Genomic DNA, 22,658 nt, shown 5'->3' on the forward strand with positions numbered 1-22,658 from the left:
ACTAATCTTTGACAAAGCACGAAAAACTATTAAATGGAATATGGTGCTGGGAAAACTGAACAGCGACACGCAGAAGAATGAACCTGGACCACTGTCTTACACCATGCACAAAAATAAACTCAAAATGAATGAAAGACCTAAATATAAGACAGGAAGCCATCAAAATCCTTGAGAAGAAAGCGGTCAGAAACCTCTTTGACCTCGGCCACAGCAACTTCTTACTCAACATGTCTCTGGAGGCAAGGGAAACAAAAGCAAAAATGAAGGTCCCAATAGGGACCTCATCGAAATAAAAAGCTTCTGCACAGTGAAGGAAACAATCAGCAAAAGTAAAAGGCAACCAACAGAATGGGAGAAGATATTTGCAAACGACATATCAGATAAAGGGTTATTATCCAAAATCTATAAAGAACTTATCAAACTCAACACCCGAAAAACAAATAATCCAGTGAAGAAATGGGCAAAAGACATGAACAGACACTTTTCCAAAGACAACATCCAGATGGCCAACTGACACAAGAAAAAATGCTCAACATCACTCATCATCAGGGAAATACAAATCAAAACCACAATAAGATACCGCCTCACACCTGTCAGAATAGCTAACGTTAACAACTCAGGCACCAACAGATGTTGGTGAGGATGCAGAGAAAGAGGATCTCTTTTGTACTGCTGGTGGGAATGCAAACTGGTGCAGCCACTCTGGAAAACAGAGGTTCCTCAAAAAATAAAAATAGAACTACCTTACGACCCAGCAATTGCAATACTAGGTATTTATCCAAGGGATACAGGTATGCTGTTTCGAAAGGGCACATGCACCCCCATATTTATAGCCGCACTATCAACAATAGCCAAAGTATGAAAAGAGCCCAAATGTCCATCGATGGATGAATGGATAAAGAAGATATGGTGTGTGTATACACACACACACACACACACACACACACACACACACACACAATGGAGTATTACTTGGCAATCAGAAAATGAAATCTTGCCATATGCAAGTATGTGGTTCAAACTAGAGGGTATTATGCTAAGTGAAATTAGACAAATATAATATGACTTTACTCACATGAGTACTTTAAGATACAAAACAGATGAACCTAAGAGAAGGAAAAATACATAAAGACAGGGAGGGGGACAAAACATAAAGAGTCTCTTAAATATGGAGAACAAACTGAGGGTTACTGGAGGGGCTGTGGGAGAGGAGATGGACTAAATGGGTAAGGGGCATTAAGGAATCTACTCCTGAAATCGTTGCACTATATGCTCTCTAACTTGGATGCAAATTTAAAAAATAAGTTAAATTTTTTTTTTAATTTTTTTTTCAACGTTTATTTATTTTTGGGACAGAGAGAGACAGAGCATGAACGGGGGAGGAGCAGAGAGAGAGGGAGACACAGAATCGGAAACAGGCTCCAGGCTCTGAGCCATCAGCCCAGAGCCTGACGCGGGGCTCGAACTCCCGGGCCGCGAGATCGTGACCTGGCTGAAGTCGGACGCTTAACCGACTGCGCCACCCAGGCGCCCCAAAAATAAGTTAAATTTAAAAAGATCATAAGGAAGAGAGGAAAATACATTTATAGCCCTTTACTGTATTTGTAAAAAAAAAAAAAAATCCACTTGAATGTGTGCAATCCAAGAACAGAACCAGCTCTTGGATTCGTTCATCGTTTTTACTCTTTTCTAAATGATTAATTCTTGCTTTTTTCTTTATTTTCCTCCACTAAATGGAGACCTATAACAGGGAGTTGGATATGCAAGCCTGGGGTGGATGTGGGTGGTCTATCTGCAGTGTTAGGCTCTTCTGGTGTCCAGCATCACATCTTCTTGGTTCACTTCTTGTTTTAACTGTAGGTGCAAGAAACAGTACCATAAAAGTTGCCTTCAGATGCCCTTCCCAGTGAAAGTAAGCCCCAGTGATTTCTCTGCTTTGGGAGGCTAGCTGAACCAGAAAGCAAGTATGGGCTGGTAGCCAGTGAAAGTTAATGTCCACAGAGGCAACCCTTAATCATTGGGAAACAGGAGTAATTGGATAACAGCTTGTCTTTCATCCTATAGGCAGACAATTCTGAGAGATTGCCTGTGTGTTTCTCAAGAAGTTTAAGTAGAATGGACCCCTGTCGTCCTTTGGAATGACTTTGACAATATACCATCCCTTATATTGGCTTTTTCTCCGTCTCTGCTTTACTCTTCCTGCTCCCTCAGGTCATTACCTGGACAGACTACCTGTACTTAAGTCCTTATCTAAGCCTTTGCTTTTGGGAGAAACCAAACTAGGACAGGTATCATTCAGGTACTTAGCATTTAAAGAGTTGATACAATTTCAAGACTTGAAAATGGATGATCCTCAAGGCTCTGGTTATGGGGAAGAGGGCCACGATCTGTGTTGTCTGCCACTACAGTGTGTTAAGTGGTTGGCAGAAAGAGGAGCACTAGCAAAGGAGACTGAGGCATAACTAGTGTAGGAACAAAATTTAGGGCATGTGATATCTTGGAAACTAAGAAAATGTGTAAAGTAGTGGGGAATGGTGCTGCTAATGAAATGAGCCAAGTGAGATGTGAACTTAGAATTATATTGAATTTTGGCAATATGTAGGCCATTGATGAACTAGGAAGAATAGTTTCCATTGAAGTGATGGGGACAAAACTGTGATTGGCGTGGGTTTGAGGACAAATGATGAAGGGGCGCCTAGATAGCCCAGTTAGTTAGGTGTCTAACTTTAGCTCAGGTCATGATCTCATGGTTTGTGAGTTTGAGCCCCTAATTGACCCCCCAGCGGCCCCTGGATTCCGGATGCTCTCTTTCTCCCTCTCGTAGGTTGGTAGCTGGAGAGGTATCTTGAGGGAGAGTTTTTTTTAAGATGGGAGGAGAATTGCACCTACTTGGTATAGCATATTGCTGCACATGGTCAAAATCAATTACTCCTTTAGAATACTTTAGAGAAGTAGAATTCTCTTTCGTTTATTTGACTGTTTTGTTCATTTCCCAGCAGGGCTTGCCAGATGATGCTTAATGAGTTCAAGGAGGAAAAGAAGTTGTTATTAGCAGTAATTAGCAGAAACTAAGGAGATCTGGTGTTAGTTTTGTGTGGAGATGAATACTGGGAAGTAAAAAGAAATAAGGGAATACACACAAGGAAGTTAATCCACCCACAAGACTGTGTTATGGGGAAGAGTTGAAGATCCAATCAGGACTGTAATGAGAAAGCTATTTCTAGGTTCAGAATAAGGTCAAGATATACTTTACCTACCACAGTAAACATTGTGAATATACATTTTTGATACATTTTTCCCCAAGTGTCTTTTTTGTACAGCTTTTATTGACCTATTGAAAATTACAGAAACCACTCTAATGTCAGAAACAATGGAAATTAACTCAAAGACCTCCAGTATTCTTTTTCTGCACAATTTCATTTTCCCAGAGTTTGATTATGAGCCATATTGAGCTGCGTTCTTTCCTCTTTCTTCCTGTGCTTACTCTTTCTGATCATAGAATGATGTAATGTTAGCCTTTCAGAGTTAAGTAAACCAATTCTATTGGGGTATTTGCATTGTAGTATTATTTCTAATTGTGGAACAAAAGACTTTTTTTTTTGGTAAAAATAACTAGTCCCTCTTCTTCCATAAATTAATGTTATTTTTCCTAAATTGAGATGGAGGAGAGTTCTGAAGATTTTTCTTCTACCATGACCAAGTTTCCTTGACAAAGGAGTGAGTCAGGCTGGATATCTTCCTTGGGACTCTTTTTTTCTATAAATAAAACAGTTTCATCTACCCTGGAAATGCCCTGATATTTCTGCTTCTCATTAGGCTATCAGAGGAACAAGAAAACCTTTGGTTCCGTGGTAAGAATAAGAAAAGCCTGAAAAGAAAGGAATCATGCTTTTAAAAAAATAGGGTAGCAGACATCAGTGGAATTAAGGAATCCTTAGTGAACTGAATTCCAGAGATAATGAACCTCTCCTAGGTGAATCAAGAGTACACCAACTTCCCTGCCTGGCTACATGTGCCTGGTATCAGTATAGGTCATGCCATAAATGGAAAGACTGAAGGAATGAGGATAACTCATCAATTTTTGAATGACCATGTGGACTTTGGAGAAGGGATAAGAATCTGATGGAGCCCCAAAGGCAAAATAAATCATTAAGGCTGATAAATTCTATCTGCCTTGAATTTTGTCTTGAAACAGCAGTAAAGGAGGGGTTGAACGGCTTAGAGAAAGGTATAGTCCTGAAAATTCAATGAGGATATTGACTTGTGGGACTTTGAGTTGTGGAACTCTTGAGTTGTGGGACTCTGCTGGATTTGAATCTAAAGGTAAACTAAATGAAAAAAATACCTGGAACTGCATCCCAAATTCTTTATACCACAGATTGACAAGATAAAAAATTTGGCTGTGTTTGGGATAGAGAAGTTGTAAGTTGAACTGATCACAGATGAATTCAATCTAAATAAAGTTGCAGCCAGTTTCAGCTCAAATTGATTTCTACTAGTAAAATGAATTATCAGTCATCTATCTGGAGAGAAGATTGTAGACTCTCTGGGAAAACAGGAAAACTTAACAAGAAAGTATTGTGCTTAATTCTCAACTTTAGTCTTACAGCATCTAGGATACTATGAAAAATTATGAAACATACAAAGAAACAGGAAAATGTGATTGTATAAGAGAAAATAGTTAACAAAAGCAAACTTACAGATGACCCAGTTATTAGAATTAAGAGACAAGGATTTTAAGGCAATTTACAGGATATGAGGGATTGGGTATTTCAGGAGAGTGATGGACAACCTGACAAAGAGCCAAATGCACATTCTAAGAACTGAAAAGTGCAGTATCTTAGAAAAACCTGCTTAAAAAGGCTTACCAGCAAATTTGTAGTAAGAAACAGACTGAAGGAATTGGTGTGTGAATAAATATGAAATTCTGTTTTCTAGTTTTTAAATTTATATAAATAACAGTTGATAGTGTAAAGCAAAAAATATTATAAGATTTATAATATGTAGAAGTAAAATGTATGGCAATAGCTTAAAATATGGAAGAAAATAAATGTAAGTATAAATTTCTTAGGTCATATGTGAAGTGGCATAACATTTGAATATGGACTATTTGAATTAAGAGTGCACTCTGTATATTCCTAGAGGAACCAGAAAAAAGTACAACAAAAAGGCCATAAAATGAGATAGAATGGGGGACAATAGCATTATTTGAACTCCGGAAAAAAGAGGAACAAAGAACAAATAGAAAATAGAAATAATCTTAAATTAAGACATATCAGTAATTATATTAAGTATAAATTGTCTAAGCCTGCCATCAAATCATAAAAATTGTCAGATTGGATAAAATAGTAAGACCTAGCTGTATGCTTCATACAAGTGGACACTTTAAATATAAAGACAAACTTGGTTAAAAGTAATAGATGGGAAAAGATAAACCACATTAATATTTACCAAAAGAAAACTCCTATGGCTATAGTTATACCAAGCAAAATATATTTCAAGGCAAGGATTGTTAGCAGAGAAAAAGAACATCTTTCAATGATAAAAGGATCCATTTATCAAGAAGATAGCACCCTAAACGTGTATTCACTCTATACAACGGCTTCAAAATACATGAGATAAAAATTGACAGTAATAAAAGGAGAAATAGACTTGTTTACATTGATAGAGATTTTAGTACTTTCAATATTTAGTAGGAAAAGAATGCCACAAATTGGTAAGGGTATAGAAGATTTGAACACCATTATCAACCAATTTAACCTAATCAACATTTATAAAGCATTATACCCAAGAGATGCAGAATGTGACTTTCAGGCACACATAAAACACTCACCAAGATAGATTTTTTTGTGGGGCTGTCTGAAAGCTTCAGAATACTGCAAAGATTAGAAACCCTAGGTTCTCTGACTATAATGGAATTAAATTTGAAATCAGAAACAAAATAAGGTTTAGTAGATCTCCACATATTGAATTAAGATGATTCTGAATAACCCGTGGATAAAATAATAAATCAAATGGAAAAATCAAAAGCATTTTAAATTAACAAAGCATCAAAATTTATGAAGTACAGCTCAAGAGAATTTGTATCTTTAAATCTTTAAGAAAAAAGTATTAGAATCATTTATTTAATCTTTACCTGAAGAGACAGAAAAAAGAGACAAATTCAAAATGAATAAAAGGCAGAAAACATAGAAAAAAATGAAATGTGTGAAATAGAAAACTTACCTTAAGAAAATGAACAAAGTGCTGGGGCACTTGGGTGGGTCAGTCAGTTGAGCGTCCGACTTTGGCTCAGGTCATGATCTCACAGTTTGTGGGTTTGAGCCCAGCATCCGGCTCTGCTGACAGCTCAGAGCCTGGAGCCTGCTTTGGATTCTGTGTCTAACCTCTCTCTCTGCCCTTCGCCCACTCATGCTCTGTCTCTCTCTCAAAGATAAACATTGGAAAATGTAAAAAAAGAAAATGAACAAAGTGTAAAGTTTCCTCTTTGAAAAAAACCAATATAGTTGATAAACTTATGAAGATTGATGGCTTAAAAAATCAGCCATTTATGTTCTCTTGAATTTGTGAATCAGCATTGTGGTCTTTTATCCCATGCTGCTTTATAACATCATGTTCTCAGGGCAACATTCAAAGAAGGTAAAAGTAGAAGTTTTAAATCTTCTTGAGGCATAGGTACTGTTATTTGCCTAACAAACTGCCATATAAGCAAGTCACAAGGTCAGTCTGAATTCAAGGAATGGGGAAATGGACTCAGTCTTTGATCTTGGGTGGTATAGAACACTGTGGCCATGTTTGTTAACTTATGTGGTTAAGTAAGAAAACAGTGAAGGGTCTAGATTTTACCTTGTTTACAGGCTAGTATGGTAACCTATCAGAAGACACAAGACCTCTAGATCAGAGACAAATAGTTTATTACTCATTACAAATGCAGGGACCAGGGCATATCTTGTGTCAATTACCTGAGCCTTAATCTTCACATGGCTACACAGTGAGGGTCAGATGATTCCTGTAGGAGCAGTACTGTGCATTGCAGGAGAGGAAGCCCGAATTGGGAAACTCTGATTTTACATAGTACCACTGATGATGAGTCTGGTCCTTTCCTCTGAAAGTAAGAGACAAAAACCTTATCTTTAATCTGGAATTTAAGCAAATCTCAAGAGAGGAAATTGGGCTGTCTTAATGTTGCTAAGCATTATTATCTTAGAATGTTTCTTTATACAAGCATATTTAATTGGCTGTAAATGACATTGCTCAAAGAACCCAGACCATGCAGAAATGTGAGATGTTCAAGGGGAGTTGTTTTCCAGCACAGTGCACAATAATTTACTTTCCTCCCATATGCAAAATTTGATCACTCTCTTCTCCAAAAGTTTTATCACATGAGGTTGTCAGGGCTTGCATTCCAGTGTCTTACCATCTAAATAAGGTCTAAGTATGTATGAGGCTCTGCTATGCTATTTGTAATTAGAGAAGGGCAAAACAAAAATACAATGAGATACTGCTATGCACCCGACTACACAGGTTAAAATTAAGAAAGACATAGTATCAAGTGTTGTTGAAAATGTAACCAAAACTCAGGGAGTGTTAAATGATAAAACCACAAAAAAAAGTACATATAATTAAATGAAGACTATGACCCAGCAGTTTTGCTTCCATGTATTTATCCATGAGAACCAAAGGCTACATTCTTATAATACTTGTACACAAATGTTAAGGCAGTCTTATTCAGGACAGGTTGACTTGCCTAGGGTGTTGATGGGAACCAGCTGAGGCGATAGAAGGATTTTATGTATGTATGTATGTATGTATGTATGTATGTATATAGTTAACTTTTTGACCCCCTTTACTGATTTCTCCCAACCCCCTCCCCCACCTCTGACAACCACCAATCTGTTTTCTACATCTAGGAGGTTTTTTGTTTGTTTTTATTTGGTTTTAGATTCCACATATAAGAGAGATCAAATGGTATTTGTTTTTCTCTGTCTGACTTATTTAACTTAGCCTAATGTCCTCAAGATCCATCCATCCAAGTTATTGCAAGTTGGCAAGATCTCACTTTTTTATGGCTGAGTAATATGCATGTATGTGCGCCTGCATGTGCTGCAGTGAACATGGGTGTGAATAAATCTTTGTGAGTTAGTGTTTTTGTTTTCTTCAGATAAATACCCACACATGGAATTGCTGGATCATATGACTGGATCACTTTTTTTCTTTTTTTTTTTTTTTTTTGAGAGAACTTCATACTGTTTTCTATAGTAGCTGTGCCAGTTTACATTCTCATTAGAAGTACAGAAGAGTTCCCTTTTCTCCAAATCCTTACCAATACTTGTTATTTCTTGTCTTTTTGATAATATCCATTCTAAAAGGTGAGAGGTGATAATCTTATGATGTACAAGTAGTTTCTCTGATGATTAGTGATGTTGAACATCTTTTCCTGTATCTGTTGGCCATCTGTATGGTTTTTTTTTGAAAAGCATTTGTTCAGATCTTCTGCCCATTTTTAATTGGATTTTTTTTTTGTCATTAAGGTATAGAAGTTCTGTATTTTGAATACTAGCCTCTTACCAGATATATGGCTTGCGTATATTTTCTTCTCTTCTATAGGTTACCTTTTCATTCTGTTGATGGTTTCTTTTGCTGTGCTAGAGACTTTTTAGTATGATGTAGTCCTACTTATGTTTGCTTTTGTTGATTTTGGTGTCAGATTAAAAAAATCATCACCAAGTCAAGAAGCTTACCTACCTGTGTTTTCTTGTAGGAGTTTTATGGTTTTAGGTCTTATGTTTAAGTCTTTAATCCAATTTGAGTTAATTTTTATGTACAATGTTACGATAGTGGTCAAGTTTCATTCTTTTGCATGTGACTGTCCAGTTTTGTCCCCACTCTCATTAATCGAAGGGACTGTATATTCTTGGCTCCTTTGTTGTAAATTAATTGACTGTGTATGAATGGATATATTTTTGAGTGTTCTGTTCCATTGGTCTCTCTGTTTTTATGGCATTATCATGTTGTTTTAATAACTGTAGCTCTATAGCTTTGTAATATACTTTGAAATCACAAGTATGATGCTGCTAGCTTTGTTCTTTCACAAAATTACTTTGGCTCTTTGGAGTTTGTTTGTTTTCTTGTTTTGTGTGGTATCGTACAAATTTTAGGATTATTCTAATTTTTTTGAAAAATGCCATTGGGATTTTGATAGAGATTGCATAGAATCTTTAGATTGCTGGGGCGCCTGGGTGGCTCAGTCAGTTGAGCATCTGACTTCGGCTCAGGTCATGATCTCACGGTCCGTGAGTTCGAGCCCCGTGTCGGGCTCTGTGCTGACAGCTCGGAGCCTGGAGCCTGCTTTGGATTCTGTGTCTCCCTCTCTCTGACCCTCCCCTGTTCATGCTCTGTCTCTGTCTCAAAAATAAATAAACATTAAAAAAAAGAAAAGAATCTTTAGATTGCTTTGGGTAGTATGGACATTGTACTCCTACTGATTCTTCTAGTTTATGAGTATGGAATAGCTTTTCATTTATTTGTGTCTTTAATTTCTTTCATTAATGTTTTAGAATTTTCAATATTCAGATCTTTCACCTTCATTAACTTTATTCCTAGGTATTTTATTCTTAGATACAATTGTAAATGGGATTGTTGTCTTTTTTTTTTCTGAAAATTTCTTACTAGAAATTCAGCTGATTTTTGTATCCTGCAACTTTACTGAATTCACTTAATTAGGTTTAATAGTTTTTTGATGAAGTCTTTAGGGTTTTTGTATATACTATTATGTCATTTACAAATAGTGACATTTTTACTTTTTGCTTTCCAGTTTGGATGCCTTTTATTTCTTTTTCTTGCCTGATTGCTGTAGCTAGGACTAGATAGCTTCACTGGTGAATTCTACCAAATATTCAAAGAAGCATTAATACCTATCCTTTTCAAACTCTTCCAGAGAATATAAGGGGAGGGAAGTCTTACAGACTTACTTTATGAGGCTTTCATTGCCTTTATACCAAAACCAGAGAAAGATGCCAAAAGAAAAGAAAATCACAGGGCTATATTCCTGATGAACATAGATGTAAAAATCCTCGAGAAAATATTAGTAAACTGAATTGAACAATACATTAAAAGGATCATACACTATGATCAAGTGAGGTTTATTCTAGGGAAGTAAAGATGGGTCAACGTCCATAAATCAGTCCGTGTGATGTATTATATTAACAAAATGAAGGGTAAAAATCATAATGATCATCTTAGTAAATGTGGAAAAAACATTTGACAAAAATTCAACATCCAGTTATGGTAAAAATTCTCAACAAAGTGAGTAAAAGGAACATACCTCAATATAATAAAGGCCATATATGACAAGCCCACAGCTGACATTCTACTCGGTGAAAAGCTGAAAATCTTTCTTCTAAGATTAGGAATGAAACAAAGATACCCACTCTTGCCCCTTTTTTTTTCACCATAGTATTTGATTTTACATCTTCATTGCTGTTGGTTACATGGATGTATACAGTTTCCAGACTATAAGGATCTATTTCATTATGTAAGTAATATGTAGAAATGTAAAAATGGAAATTTTTGCAAATGTGGACCTCTTTAGTAACTTCTATTTGTATATCTACTACTATTATGTATGTAAGATTTTTTAAAAACATGTTTAGGCTAACCATCATTTGATATGAAAATTGGATTAGTAGTGCTGATATTGAAGAAACTCAGATTTCTACTAGATTAGAATCAGGCCAGTAAAGTTCAGACATTGATGTTGGTCTTATAGCCATAAGTGAAACTTAGCTATTTGATCAGACTCCTTTCTCATTTCCTGCTGTATGTTGTGGGCATAGCACATTTTATACATTCAGTTATTGATTTTTCCTTCAGGATCAAATGTTCTTAATACCATTTATACTTTTTTCATTGAATAAGTTTCTTACCTTTCTTTTTTTTTTTCTTTCTTATCACTGTTTTCATTGTTTACTATTCATGTACTTACCCATAATGAGTTAATAGTGTCCTTTATAAAATTGCCTCAGAACTAACGACAGATATACCAAATATAAATTAGCAAACAACTGTGATAGCCATGATTAAACTAAAATGATCTTATACAACCACTAAGTGTCAACTAATAGCTGTGGGCATGCCTGAGGAGCCTTTGTTCTAGATTTTAACTTTTGAACTCATTTAGAAAGATTAGTCCAACATTGAAATTTCTGTCAAATCTAGTTAGATATATTGTGTGATCTCTTCAAATCAATAGGAAAATATAATGTACTGTATTTTTAAAAACTTTTATAGTGACTTCACTTTTCAGTCTTTACAGTAATCCAAGCTAAGAGTTTGTCATAATAATAGCAGAGAATGGAGAGGGAGAAAAGATGGTGGTTTGAGCATAGATGAAATAAGATTGAGCATGTATTTATAATTGTTGAGAATGTTGGAGAAAAAGAAGTACATCTGCACTTTAAAATAAAGAATCTTAAGTTTTATATCTAATCTCCAAAATAAGAATCTCTTGAAAGAAGTTATAATAATCTATATTTTTGAAAAATACCCTATGTGTGTTTTATTTGGCTGGTTATACCATTGCACCCAAGGTCTGTTTTGTTTTCTTTTCCTCCTCATGAGCAGTTTCTTTATTGGTGGGAGATCTTGCTATGACAATCTATGAATTGTTGCCCAAATCTCTCTATAAAAATTTACCAGTGGGCTCTTAAAAAGAAGCTGCCTGAGTGGGTCACTCAGTTAAGTGTCTGTCTCTTGATTTCAGCTCAGGTCATGATCTCATGGTTTGGGAGATGAAGCCCCATATCAGTCTCTGAGCTGACAACGCAGAGTTTGTTTGGGATTCTGTCTCCCACTCTATCTGCTCACCATCCCCTCTCCCCCATCTCCTTCTCTCTCTCTTTCTCTTCTTTCTGTCTCTCTTTCTCTCTCTCAAAATAACATTTTTAAAAAATTTACCAGTGGGCTCTTCTAATTAGATTATTCCAATTGCTTACAAATCAGCTGTTGTGACTCCTGATTCACATTCTGCTCTCGCTACTGCTCTATTTTTCTAATGTCCTTTTAGCCAAAGTACCCGAATTATCTTTATTTGTTATGTCAGGTTATCCTCTTTTTTCTTCATTAACCTCCAACATTATTTTGTTTCCACCACTCCATAATAAATGATCTTGTCAAGATGACCAGTGACTTACTTTAATACACAATGACAGTTCTTTTTTTTCTTTAAAAAAAAAAAAAATTTTTTTTTTTTACATTTATTTATTTTTGATAGAGACACAGCACAAGTGGGGGAGGGGCAGAGAAAGAAGGAGACACAGAATCTGAAGCAGGCTCCAGGCTTCGAGCTGTGAGCACACAGCCTGACACAGGGCTCGAACTCATGAACTGTGAGATCATGACCTGAGCCGAAGTCGGACACTTAAACGACTGAGCCACCCAGGCGCCCCCACAGTGACAGTTCTTGAATTCTGATTAACATAGTTGATAACTTCTTTCGTCTTGAAACATTTTTTTTTCTCACTTTGCCTTTAGGATATTACTTGGACTCATTGCTTCTCTTCAGTGTCTTTTGCTTGTTCTATCTCTTTCTGATCTCTTATTTTTGTAATATTTCAGGGCTTAATCATTGGCCCTATTCTCTTTTTTGTCTGTGCTTATGCTCTTGATGCTTTCATCTAAATTCATTGCTTTAAATATCGTCTGTAGGCAGATGACTTCCAAATTTATATTCTCAGTTTGGATCTGTCCCCACATCTCTGAATGCCCATATTCAGCTGCTTACTAAGGATCCCACTAGGACATCTTTCAGGTATTTTAAACTAACATTTCTAAACACAGATATCTCATCTAGGCTCTCTCCAAACTGCTCTTGCATATAGCGTTATTCTGGTTCAACTTATTGGCAGTTCTGTTCTACCAGACTGTCACATATGTAGGAGTATGTTGAATGACAAATTTAGTGACCATCTTTGCTTGCTATACACAAAGGTATTTTTTGTAGCATGTGTTACAAGTAGAATTTGTGGTGAAGTTTAAACAACTAAGTAGTACTAAACCATTTAGCATGGGGGAAAATAGCCCAATAAATTTAGGGTGACTCTAAAATTTGGAACATAAATTTATGAATATTACCAATTTTTTAATAGAAAGGTTATGATGTATTTTTGTTAATGTTACTGTTTCAAGTTCAGGCTGTTTCACTTTGTAATGTATTGGCTGTACATGCAGAAAACTTCACAATGGCTTAAGAAAGTGGGGGATTTAGTTTTCTTACATATCAAGACATTCAAAAGTAGGCATTGGTTAACATTGGTCCAGCTTGTTTTGTCTTTCTACTTTGTCAGGCTTATTAGCTGGTTTCTCATACTGACACTTGTTAACTTAATGGTCATAGGATTATGGTTGCAGCAGTAGACATGTTTACATCTGTCCCAGGATAAGGAAAACAAATGTCTGCCCATAACCAACCTCATTCCATCCCCAAAGTAGACTTCATATGTCACTGATCTCAACTATGTCATCTAACCCCTGTGCACCCTTTTTGGAAGGCTCAGTTGTGGATATTTAGCTGGGTCCATTACCACCATGAATAAAGTAAAATTTCTGGAAAGGAAGGAATAGAATCTGATCAGCATTTAGCATTGTATGCCTCCCAAAACAATCAAAAACTACTAAATTTAAATATAATTGGTAATTAGAATTTGTTTTGCTTAGAAAAAAATTATTATTTCTCAGTAGGTTCAAATAAATGGGATTTTAATGGTAGATAGGCATTTGGTATTTGATATACGTAAGGGCTCGCCATAGTTGACAAATGTATTAAAAACCAGTGGTTAAGAAGCTACTTTTGTATTTAGAAGATAGCAAATTTGTTTGTTTACACTGGTGAATTTTTGATAATTTTAACTTACATTTTGAGGCAAATAAATTAGAAGAGATGATCCTTAAAATCATAAAGATCTATTTTTATTGTTAATTTTGTTTCTTTCTTTTCGTTTCCATAGAATGTTGGCTCGATTAAGAAACATCAGGGAGAGAACTTCAACCCAGTGGTAAGTAGCTTTAATTTCTTTTGTTAGTCTTATTCTTTTGTTTGTATTATTATTATGACTTTTTTCTTGGTTGGCTTCTCTTTCTGCATTTGATTAGAATATTTTTTATGTGTCCCAGGTTAAGTCTGGCTTATAAAGTGGCTCTTGCTTACCATTACATTAAAATTCTTATGAACATTCCCCAAGTTGATCACTTCCTTTTCAAACCTGACCAGGCTTTCTTCCTTTGGTTTACTTCCTAGTAGTATTGTGTAAGGGAGGATCTCTTTGGTTGTTAGTATTCATTTATTTCTTTCATATGGTATTTTACTCCTGTGCCCTCAATGATTAAGGTCCCTTTCCTTTCTTAACAATCATCAGTTTTAGTCTGCTAAATTAGGGTCCATTTTTGTATTGGCTTGAGGCCCCCTGAATTTAATCTAAGGTCTAAACTGCTTTCTTCGTAGCCTCTGTCAACAAGAGGTTTTTACTTAAGATGTAACCTTTTTCCTAAAGCATCTGATCTTCGTTTTTTTTTAATAGTTTTTAAAATTTATTAAATATAAAATAGTTTATAAAATTTATTTATTTTTTTTTAATTTTTTTTTTTAACGTTTATTTATTTTTGGGACAGAGAGAGACAGAGCATGAACGGGGGAGGGGCAGAGAGAGAGGGAGACACAGAATCGGAAACAGGCTCCAGGCTCCGAGCCATCAGCCCAGAGCCTGACGCGGGGCTCGAACTCACGGACTGCGAGATCGTGACCTGGCTGAAGTCGGATGCTTAACCGACTGCGCCACCCGGCGCCCCTATAAAATTTATTTTTAAAATAGTTTTAAAAATTTATTAATTTTGCGAGAGTCAGAGATAGCGTGAGTAGGGGAGGGGCAGAGAGAGAAAATCCCAAGCAGGCTCCGCGCTACCAGCACAGAGCCCAATGTGGGGCTCAAACTCACTAACTGAGATCATGAAGTGAGCCGAAACTAAGAGTCGGAGCCTTAACTAACTGAGTCACCCAGGTGCCCCTAATCTTCCTTTTCTGAATTCATTTTCTCTTCTGATATGTTTTAGAATTTCTGACTATCTGTCTGCAACATGATCGATGGTTAGCACTACAGAAGAACCTTGGATGTTGTTTTACCTTCGTTAACCTTTACTCTGGGGGTGCCTGAATGGCTCATTCAGTTGAACATCTGACTCTCGATTTTGACTCAGGTCATAATCTCTGGATGGTGAGATCAAGCCCCACTTTGGACTCAGTGCTGAATGTGGAGCCTGCTTGGGATTCTTTCTCTCCCTCTCTTTGCCCCTCCCTATCTCGTGTACACACGCTGGTGCTCTCTCTCTCAAAATAAATAAGCAATAAAAAGAACACATTCTGTCTTGTAAATTGTCTTATGCTTCAAGAGTGCTGCACGCATGACAACATCTCAAATAAATACCTTCTTTTAAGTTACATATATTTGGTAGTAAACATTTCATGCCCAGTTATAGTCCCAAATCCATTATGATTTCTGGGATTTTTAGGCCCTATCTTCCAAGTTTTGGGGTACTATCGTATTATATAAATAAAAGCATATAGTAGTTATGATATGGTGAACCAGAGCAATAGTTTCAAACATTGAACCAACATTGCCCCATCGAACTTTCTGCACTAATAGAAATGTTCTCAATCTTCTTTTACTGAGTATAGTATCCACTAGCCACATGTGGCTGTTGAACTTTTAAAATGTGCGTAGTGTGACTGATAAAAGAGAATTTTAATTTGATTTGATTTAACTTGAATTTTAAGGTTAAAATGGCTATGTGTCCAGTGGCTACCATATTGGAAAGAGCAGATTGAATTCCCCATTGTTCTTAAGTGTCGTCTTAACTCATTATCAGTTGAAATCTTAGAATCCCTGCAGCAAGAAATTTCATATTCATTTTTGGAATCTTTTATTTTTGCTATCCCATAAACACACAAGTATAAGCTAAATTCCCCTTTAGCAGTGAAATTCTCATTAGGTCAATAAAACTGCTTATTCTTGGCAGTAAAACACACCTTCATATAAACATAGATTATTAATAAGCATTCACTAAACTTTTCTGGATATTTCTTTGTTGACAAAGTTTTTTTTGTATTGAAGTATAATGGACATGTAACATTATATTCATTTCAGGTGTACAACATGATTCATTATATGTATATATTGCTAAATGTCCACCACAATAAATCTAATTAATTAACATTCATTACCATATGTAGTTAACAAATTTTTTTCTTACAATGAGAAATTTTTTTTAGAATTTTTTTTAAGTTTATTCATTTATTATTTCTGAGAGAGAGAGAGAGAGAGGGAGGGAGAGGGAGAAAGAAGAGAGAAAGAGTGCACAAGCAGGATGGGGCAGAAAGAGAGGCAGACACAGAATCCAAAGCAGGCTCCAGGCTCTGAGCTATCAGCATAGAGCCCAAAGAGGGGCTCCAACCCACAGACTGTGAGTTCATGACCTAAGCCGAAGTTGGATGCCTGATTGTGCTACCCAGGCACCCCTCCATGAGAACTTTTAAGATCTCTCTCAGCAGTTTTCAAATATGCAGTACAGTATTAATTACAGTCACCATGCTGTATGTTATATTCCCATGAGACAAAGATACTATGTAGTAGAAACTTTTGTTTAACACCATAGTGTAGGGGAGGAAAAATTTTTCCTTGACCCTTTTAGGGTCTTTGGCTGGATGTAAAAAGTAAACTTACAAAGACAGATTAACAGGAGAAAGCATGCAAATTTATTTAATGCAAGTGTTTTAATTTTTTTTTAATGTTTATTGTATTTTTGAGAGAGAAAGAGAGAGACAGCATGAGTGGGGGAATGGCACAGAGAGAGAGAGAGGGAGACACAGATTCTGAAACAGGCTCCAGGCTCTGACATGTCAGCACAGAGCCCGACATGGGTCTTGAACTCACTTGGCTAGGTCATGACCTGAACCAAAAGTCAGATGCTTAACTGACTGAGCCACCCGGGTGCCCTATTTAATGCAAGTTTTAAGTGGCACAGGAGCCTTCATAACGAGTAAGGACCTAAAGAAACCATTAAAACTTAATATTTTTATACTACATTTGTTGAAGAGTGTAGAGTTGTGTAGAAGTATAATAGGTCAGAGTATGAGGTTAAGTGTAGTAAAGTGGGGGAAATTTAGTAAAGCCCGTTTTTTAGGACTTTTCTCCATTCTTCAGAGATGGGGCTGCTATTTTCCTCCAGGTATAAGGACGGCCCCTGTCACATAAGGATTTTATGATCTGTTTCAGGAGAGAAGTGTAAGGGTAAGCGAGCATGACCTTCCTGCTTCTGCTGTTTTCTCAGGCTCTTTAAGTGTAAAATATTCAGTATGTCAAGGTGCCATACCTTGGAGTGTTGTGTTCTGAGCTCCATCGGTATTTTGTTTTTGTAAACTATGAAGAAGTGCGTAATAAAGTCCTATTGATATTTTAGTCATTTCGAGAAGCTGAGTTCAAGTGTATCATTATATATTGAGAAGCAGTCTAATGTAATAAGAGCACAGAATCAGTTTTATTATGGAAAAATAGGGATTATAGTATATGTGTTGGAAAGGTATAGCAGGTTGAAATGAGAATATACATATATTTTACCTAAAGAACTTAGCACAGTGCCTGGCATATAAATTGACTAAGAATAGTCATATTTTTTAAAAGATTGCAGGTGGAATACTTATTGTTGTAAAACATTTTAAGAATATCGTATAATTTGAAATAGAACTGTTAGAAGCAGTGCCTTGCCGAGCCATATTGAAACCTGAGGCAAAATAGGGGTGTCTGGGTGGCTCAGTTGGTTAAGCATCCGATTTCAGCTCAGGTCATGATCTTACGGTTCATGGATTCGACCCCCGACTGGGGCTCTGTGCTGAGCTCAGAGCCTGGAGCCTACTTTGGATTCTGTGTTACCCTCTGCCCCTCCTCTGCTTGCACTCTTTCTCTCTCAAAAATAAATAAACATTAAAAAAAATAAAAAATAAAAAAACCTGAGCCAAAATAAAAAAGCTCATAATACTACCCTGTGTTTATTTTAAAAATAGTCATTTTGTTCATAAACAGATCATTTTTCAGTGATTTTAATTAAATAATACATTAAAATTTTTAATTTGATTACTGCATTGTTTTGGTGCTTCTTATATTTTGTGCTTGAGGTAATTGCTTCACTGGTTTCAACCTAGTCTTGGCCCTGGTTGGAAGTGATCTATTACTCTAATAGTCATCTGTTCAAAGCAAGAATGTATCATTTTACAAAGAATTGATTACTGATTGGCAGTCAATCTTATTTATTGAAGTAGGTTTTCTTTGGTAATATAATCTTAGACCAGTTGGAATTAACCTATGTGTACACACTGTATTTTTAATAAAATTAGCCTAGAAAATTTTCACTAATTCAGAATTAAACCTTTCCCCCATTTAGTTTGAAACAATGAGATTGGTATACCCTTTAATGAAGCCAGTTTATTCTCTAATGTGTAACCTTACACAAATATAAGACTTTTAAGTTCTTTAGAAAAATTAAAAGGCCAATATTTAATTGGAACAAAATAAACTTGGCATGTACTGGAATTTTGATGTGGAAGATCAAAACTCAAAACTTCCTACTTCCTACTCAAAACTGCATAGAGTCAAATTCTTAATTAAAAAATAGCTCTTACCCGGAAATTAAGGAAATCTTTTTGTTGTATTAGGATTTTTCTAGTTGAGTATAAGCAAGACTCGTCAAGCATGGTTCTTACAGAAGCATATAAGTGGTTGTTTAACAGGTCATTTTTTTAAAGTAGGGAAGTACTTGAGTTCATTTGAAATTCAGTGTATAAATATATATAAATTTAGATAGTAAAACAATGTTAAATATATTCCATTGGATGTGTGTAAAGGAGAAGATACTTATCTTTGATATATAAATTGTGATAAATGAATTGGAATTATTTGTTTTGAAAAATTGTTGGCTATAATATGTATAACTAAATTTATTTTTATTTGAATATTGCAGTGTCTAAAAATGACTACAAAACGAAGTTTGTTTGTGCGGTTGGTACCATGTCGGTGTCTACGAGGGGAAGAGGAGACTGTAACTACCCTTGATTATTCTCATTGCAGTTTGGAACAGGTTCCCAAAGAGATTTTTACTTTTGAGAAAACTTTGGAGGAACTCTATTTAGATGCTAATCAGATTGAAGAGCTTCCAAAGGTATGTTAATACTATCTTTTAAGAATTACCTTTGGGGGCGCCTGGGTGGCGCAGTCGGTTAAGCGTCCGACTTCAGCCAGGTCACGATCTCGCGGTCCGGGAGTTCGAGCCCCGCGTCGGGCTCTGGGCTGATGGCTCAGAGCCTGGAGCCTGTTTCCGATTCTGTGTCTCCCTGTCTCTCTGCCCCTCCCCCGTTCATGCTCTGTCTCTCTCTGTCCCAAAAGTAAATAAATGTTGAAAAAAAAAAATTTAAAAAAAAAAAAAAAAAAGAATTACCTTTGGTTTGGGGTGCCTGGGTGGCTCAGTTGGTCAAGTGCATGACTTCAGCTCAGATCATGATCTCACAGTTCCTGGCTTCAAGCCCCACAACCGGCTCTGTGTGCTGACAGCTCAGAGCCTGGAGCCTGCTTCAGATTCTGTGTCTCCTTCTCTCTCTGCCCCTCCCCTACTCGCACTCTGTCTCTCTCTCAAAAATAAACATTAAAAAAAATTTAAAAAAAAGAATTGCCTGTGGTTATTTTTATGCATAGAGATATAATATTCCCAGTGTTGCCATAATGCTGCCAATATATATGTGTTTCCATTGTTTTCTTTGTTTCTTATCTTTTTTTCTGGTTTAATTTTATCTTAGGGTATGCAACACAATTAAGAATTTTGTAAAATAGAATTTTAAACTTTGTGTCTTCAAGCCAGTTGCTTGAATATTTAAGTAAATAATTAAAATTTTATGTTTAATTTCAGTTTTTTATAGCCAGCAAGATAGAGTAAGACTATACAGTTTTGGCAGCCAGTAGATTTAGCTGGACAAATCATTAAAATTAATGTTTTCTTTTTGTAGTTTTTATCAGACATTGGTCTATACTATTGCGATTGAGAATAAATTGTCCTTTTGGTTGTCATATAATATTTTTTGTTATTAAGCAGTTTTTTAGACGTATTATTCCTTTTGCGACTTAATTTTTTTTTTTAAGTTTATTTATTTTGCGAGGAAAATATGAATGGGGTGGGGAAGGGAAGGAAGAGAGAGAATCCCAAACAGGCTTCATACTGTCAGCACAAGCCAATCTCACAAACGGAGATCATGACCTGATCTGAAATAAATGCAAGGAAAAATAAGATAAAAACAGAGAGGGAGGCAAACCATAAGAGACACTTAAATACAGAGAACAAACTGAGGGTTGCTTGCGGGGTGTTGGATGGGGGGATGGGCTAAATGGGTGATGGGCATTAAGGAGGACATTTGTTGGGATGAGCACTGGGGGTTGTGTGTAAGTGACGAATCATTAAATTCTACTCCAGAAGCCATTATTACACTCCATGTTAACTAACTTATATTTAAAAAAAAAAAAAAAAAAAGAGACGGATGTATAGCCAACTCAGCCACCCAGGTGCCCTAGAACTTAACTTTTCTGAAATGTAAGAATAACTAGAGGGAGAAAGTTGGTTTGTTGCCATGAAACATCTATCCTCTCACATTATCAAAATTTTTCAGTGGCTACTTGTTTTCCCTTAAATCCTAATCCCTCTTCATTCTCAACTCAGTTTTTTGTTTATTATGGAAAAACTACAATAGATTTAATTGTTAGAATGTTTTACTACCTAAACAGTAGTGTTTATCACAACTGTGTAGAGAGGCACTGATGGTTCATAAATATGTGTGGCATTTCCAAAAAGCAAACTATGATTTGCACTGGCAGATTTAGAAGATAAAAATAGAAGACACCCAGTGAAATTATAATTTTTTTTTTTATTACGTTTCTTTATTTTTGAGAGGCAGAGAGAGACAGAGCATGAGTGGGGGGAGGGGCAGAGAGAGAGGGAGACAAAGAATCTGAAGCAGGCTCCAGACTTTGAGCCGTCAGCCCAGAGCCCAGAGCCCGACACAGGGCTCCAACCCACAAACCATGAGATCATGACCTGAGCTGAAGTCGGACACTCAACCGACTGAGCCACCCAGGCACCCCTGAAATTATAATTTTTAGATGAATGGTGAATAATTTTTAATGTAAGTGTTTTATGCAATAAATGGGGCATACTTCTACTAAAAATTATTCATTATTTCCAGAAGTTCAAATTTCATCTGGCAACCCTAACTTGAAATAGAATAGAAAGTAGAGTGTGTTGCATGTGTCCATTGTTGCATGAAATATTTGTGTTAAATGTCTCTGTGTGTACATACTGGATGGCAGTCCTTTGAAAAAGGCTTTTCTTTCAGTGGCCACTAGAATAAATATTTTGAAAGCTAGTGCCATCCAAGCTTGTCTTATAAAGAAATCTGTGTATGGCTAAGGATAAAATATTAAAGATTGCAGTTGTACGTTTATAAATTACTTCCCTAGGTTATAATAAGGTGCTTTGTAAATTATTTTTTCCTTATATAGTTCTTTAGAAAATAATTTATCTTCCTTTTGTTATTTTGGAAAACTTGAAAGTCTAAGAGTAGTCTCTTTCTGTAATAAGTACTAGTAGGGTCTCAGTCTGAGGATTGAGGGGAAAAGAGAGGTTTGCTGTGAAAGTGCAAATAACTGAACCACTTAAGCATAACTTACCATTTTTAGAAGAATGCTCTTCTCAAATAGGGCTTATTCAGTGCCATCCTGATTAACAGTTTTTTGTTTGTTTTTCTAAACACTTTAACATTTTAAGAACAGTTGTAGGTTCACAGCAAAATCGAGATTTCTCATATACCTACACTGTTCCCACACATGCATAGCCTCCACCATTGTCAACATACTTGAGCAGAGTGGTGCTTACATTAAAATTGATGAACCTATGTTGAAAAATTATAATCACCCACAGTCCATAGTTTGCAGTATAGTTGTACATTTATGGGTTTGGACAAATGTATAATGAAATGTTTCCATGATTGTGGTATCATACAGAGTATTTTCATTGCCCTAAAAATACTCTGTGCTCCGTATAGTCTGTAGTTTTTTGGTATGGAAGTTAGAAGTGACCCATTTACCTACACTTCTGGTTGAATATATTTTATTTAAAATATATTTTACTTAAATAAATATATTGTATTTTAATGTATTATTGTGATTTTAGCATAATAGGATATTTGTTCCCTTATTTTTTTGTTTTCCCAAATCAGAACTGTGTTTTTGTTTTTTAGCTTTGTTTGTTTGTTTTTGTTTTTATGAGACAGGGAAAGAGAGAATTCCAAGCAGGCTCCATGCTGTCAGCACAGGGCCCAACTTGGGGCTCGATCTCACAAACCATGAGATCATAACCTGAGCTGAAATCAAAAGTTAGGTGCTTAACCGACTGAACCACGCAAGTGCCCCTATTTTGAATCATTTTAAATCCATTGTACTTATTTGAATTTAATTTTTATAAACTTTCGTTTTGGAATAAGGATGTTTGAAATACAAGTTTCAAACTTTAGCTTATTTAAT

General features: G+C 35.9%; 1 protein-coding gene across 9 annotated transcripts in view; it reads left to right on the top strand.

Annotated features, from left to right (window-relative positions):
* Positions 1-22,658, top strand: part of ERBIN (erbb2 interacting protein) — a 130,858-nt gene that overhangs the window by 30,990 nt on the left and 77,210 nt on the right. For all 9 annotated transcript variants that reach the window (XM_047087295.1, XM_047087324.1, XM_047087344.1 and 6 more), the window contains exons 2-3: positions 14,004-14,051; positions 19,060-19,257. In XM_047087295.1, coding sequence (XP_046943251.1) covers positions 19,069-19,257 — 189 coding nt within the window. In that variant the 5' untranslated portion in view covers positions 14,004-14,051; positions 19,060-19,068. The remainder of the gene's footprint in view (positions 1-14,003; positions 14,052-19,059; positions 19,258-22,658) is intronic.

This window comes from Lynx rufus, unplaced genomic scaffold (assembly GCF_022079265.1).
Source record: "Lynx rufus isolate CCGP_SWC_20201006 ecotype Redwood Valley unplaced genomic scaffold, mLynRuf1.p SCAF_1, whole genome shotgun sequence".
NCBI classification, from domain to species: Eukaryota; Metazoa; Chordata; class Mammalia; order Carnivora; family Felidae; genus Lynx; species Lynx rufus.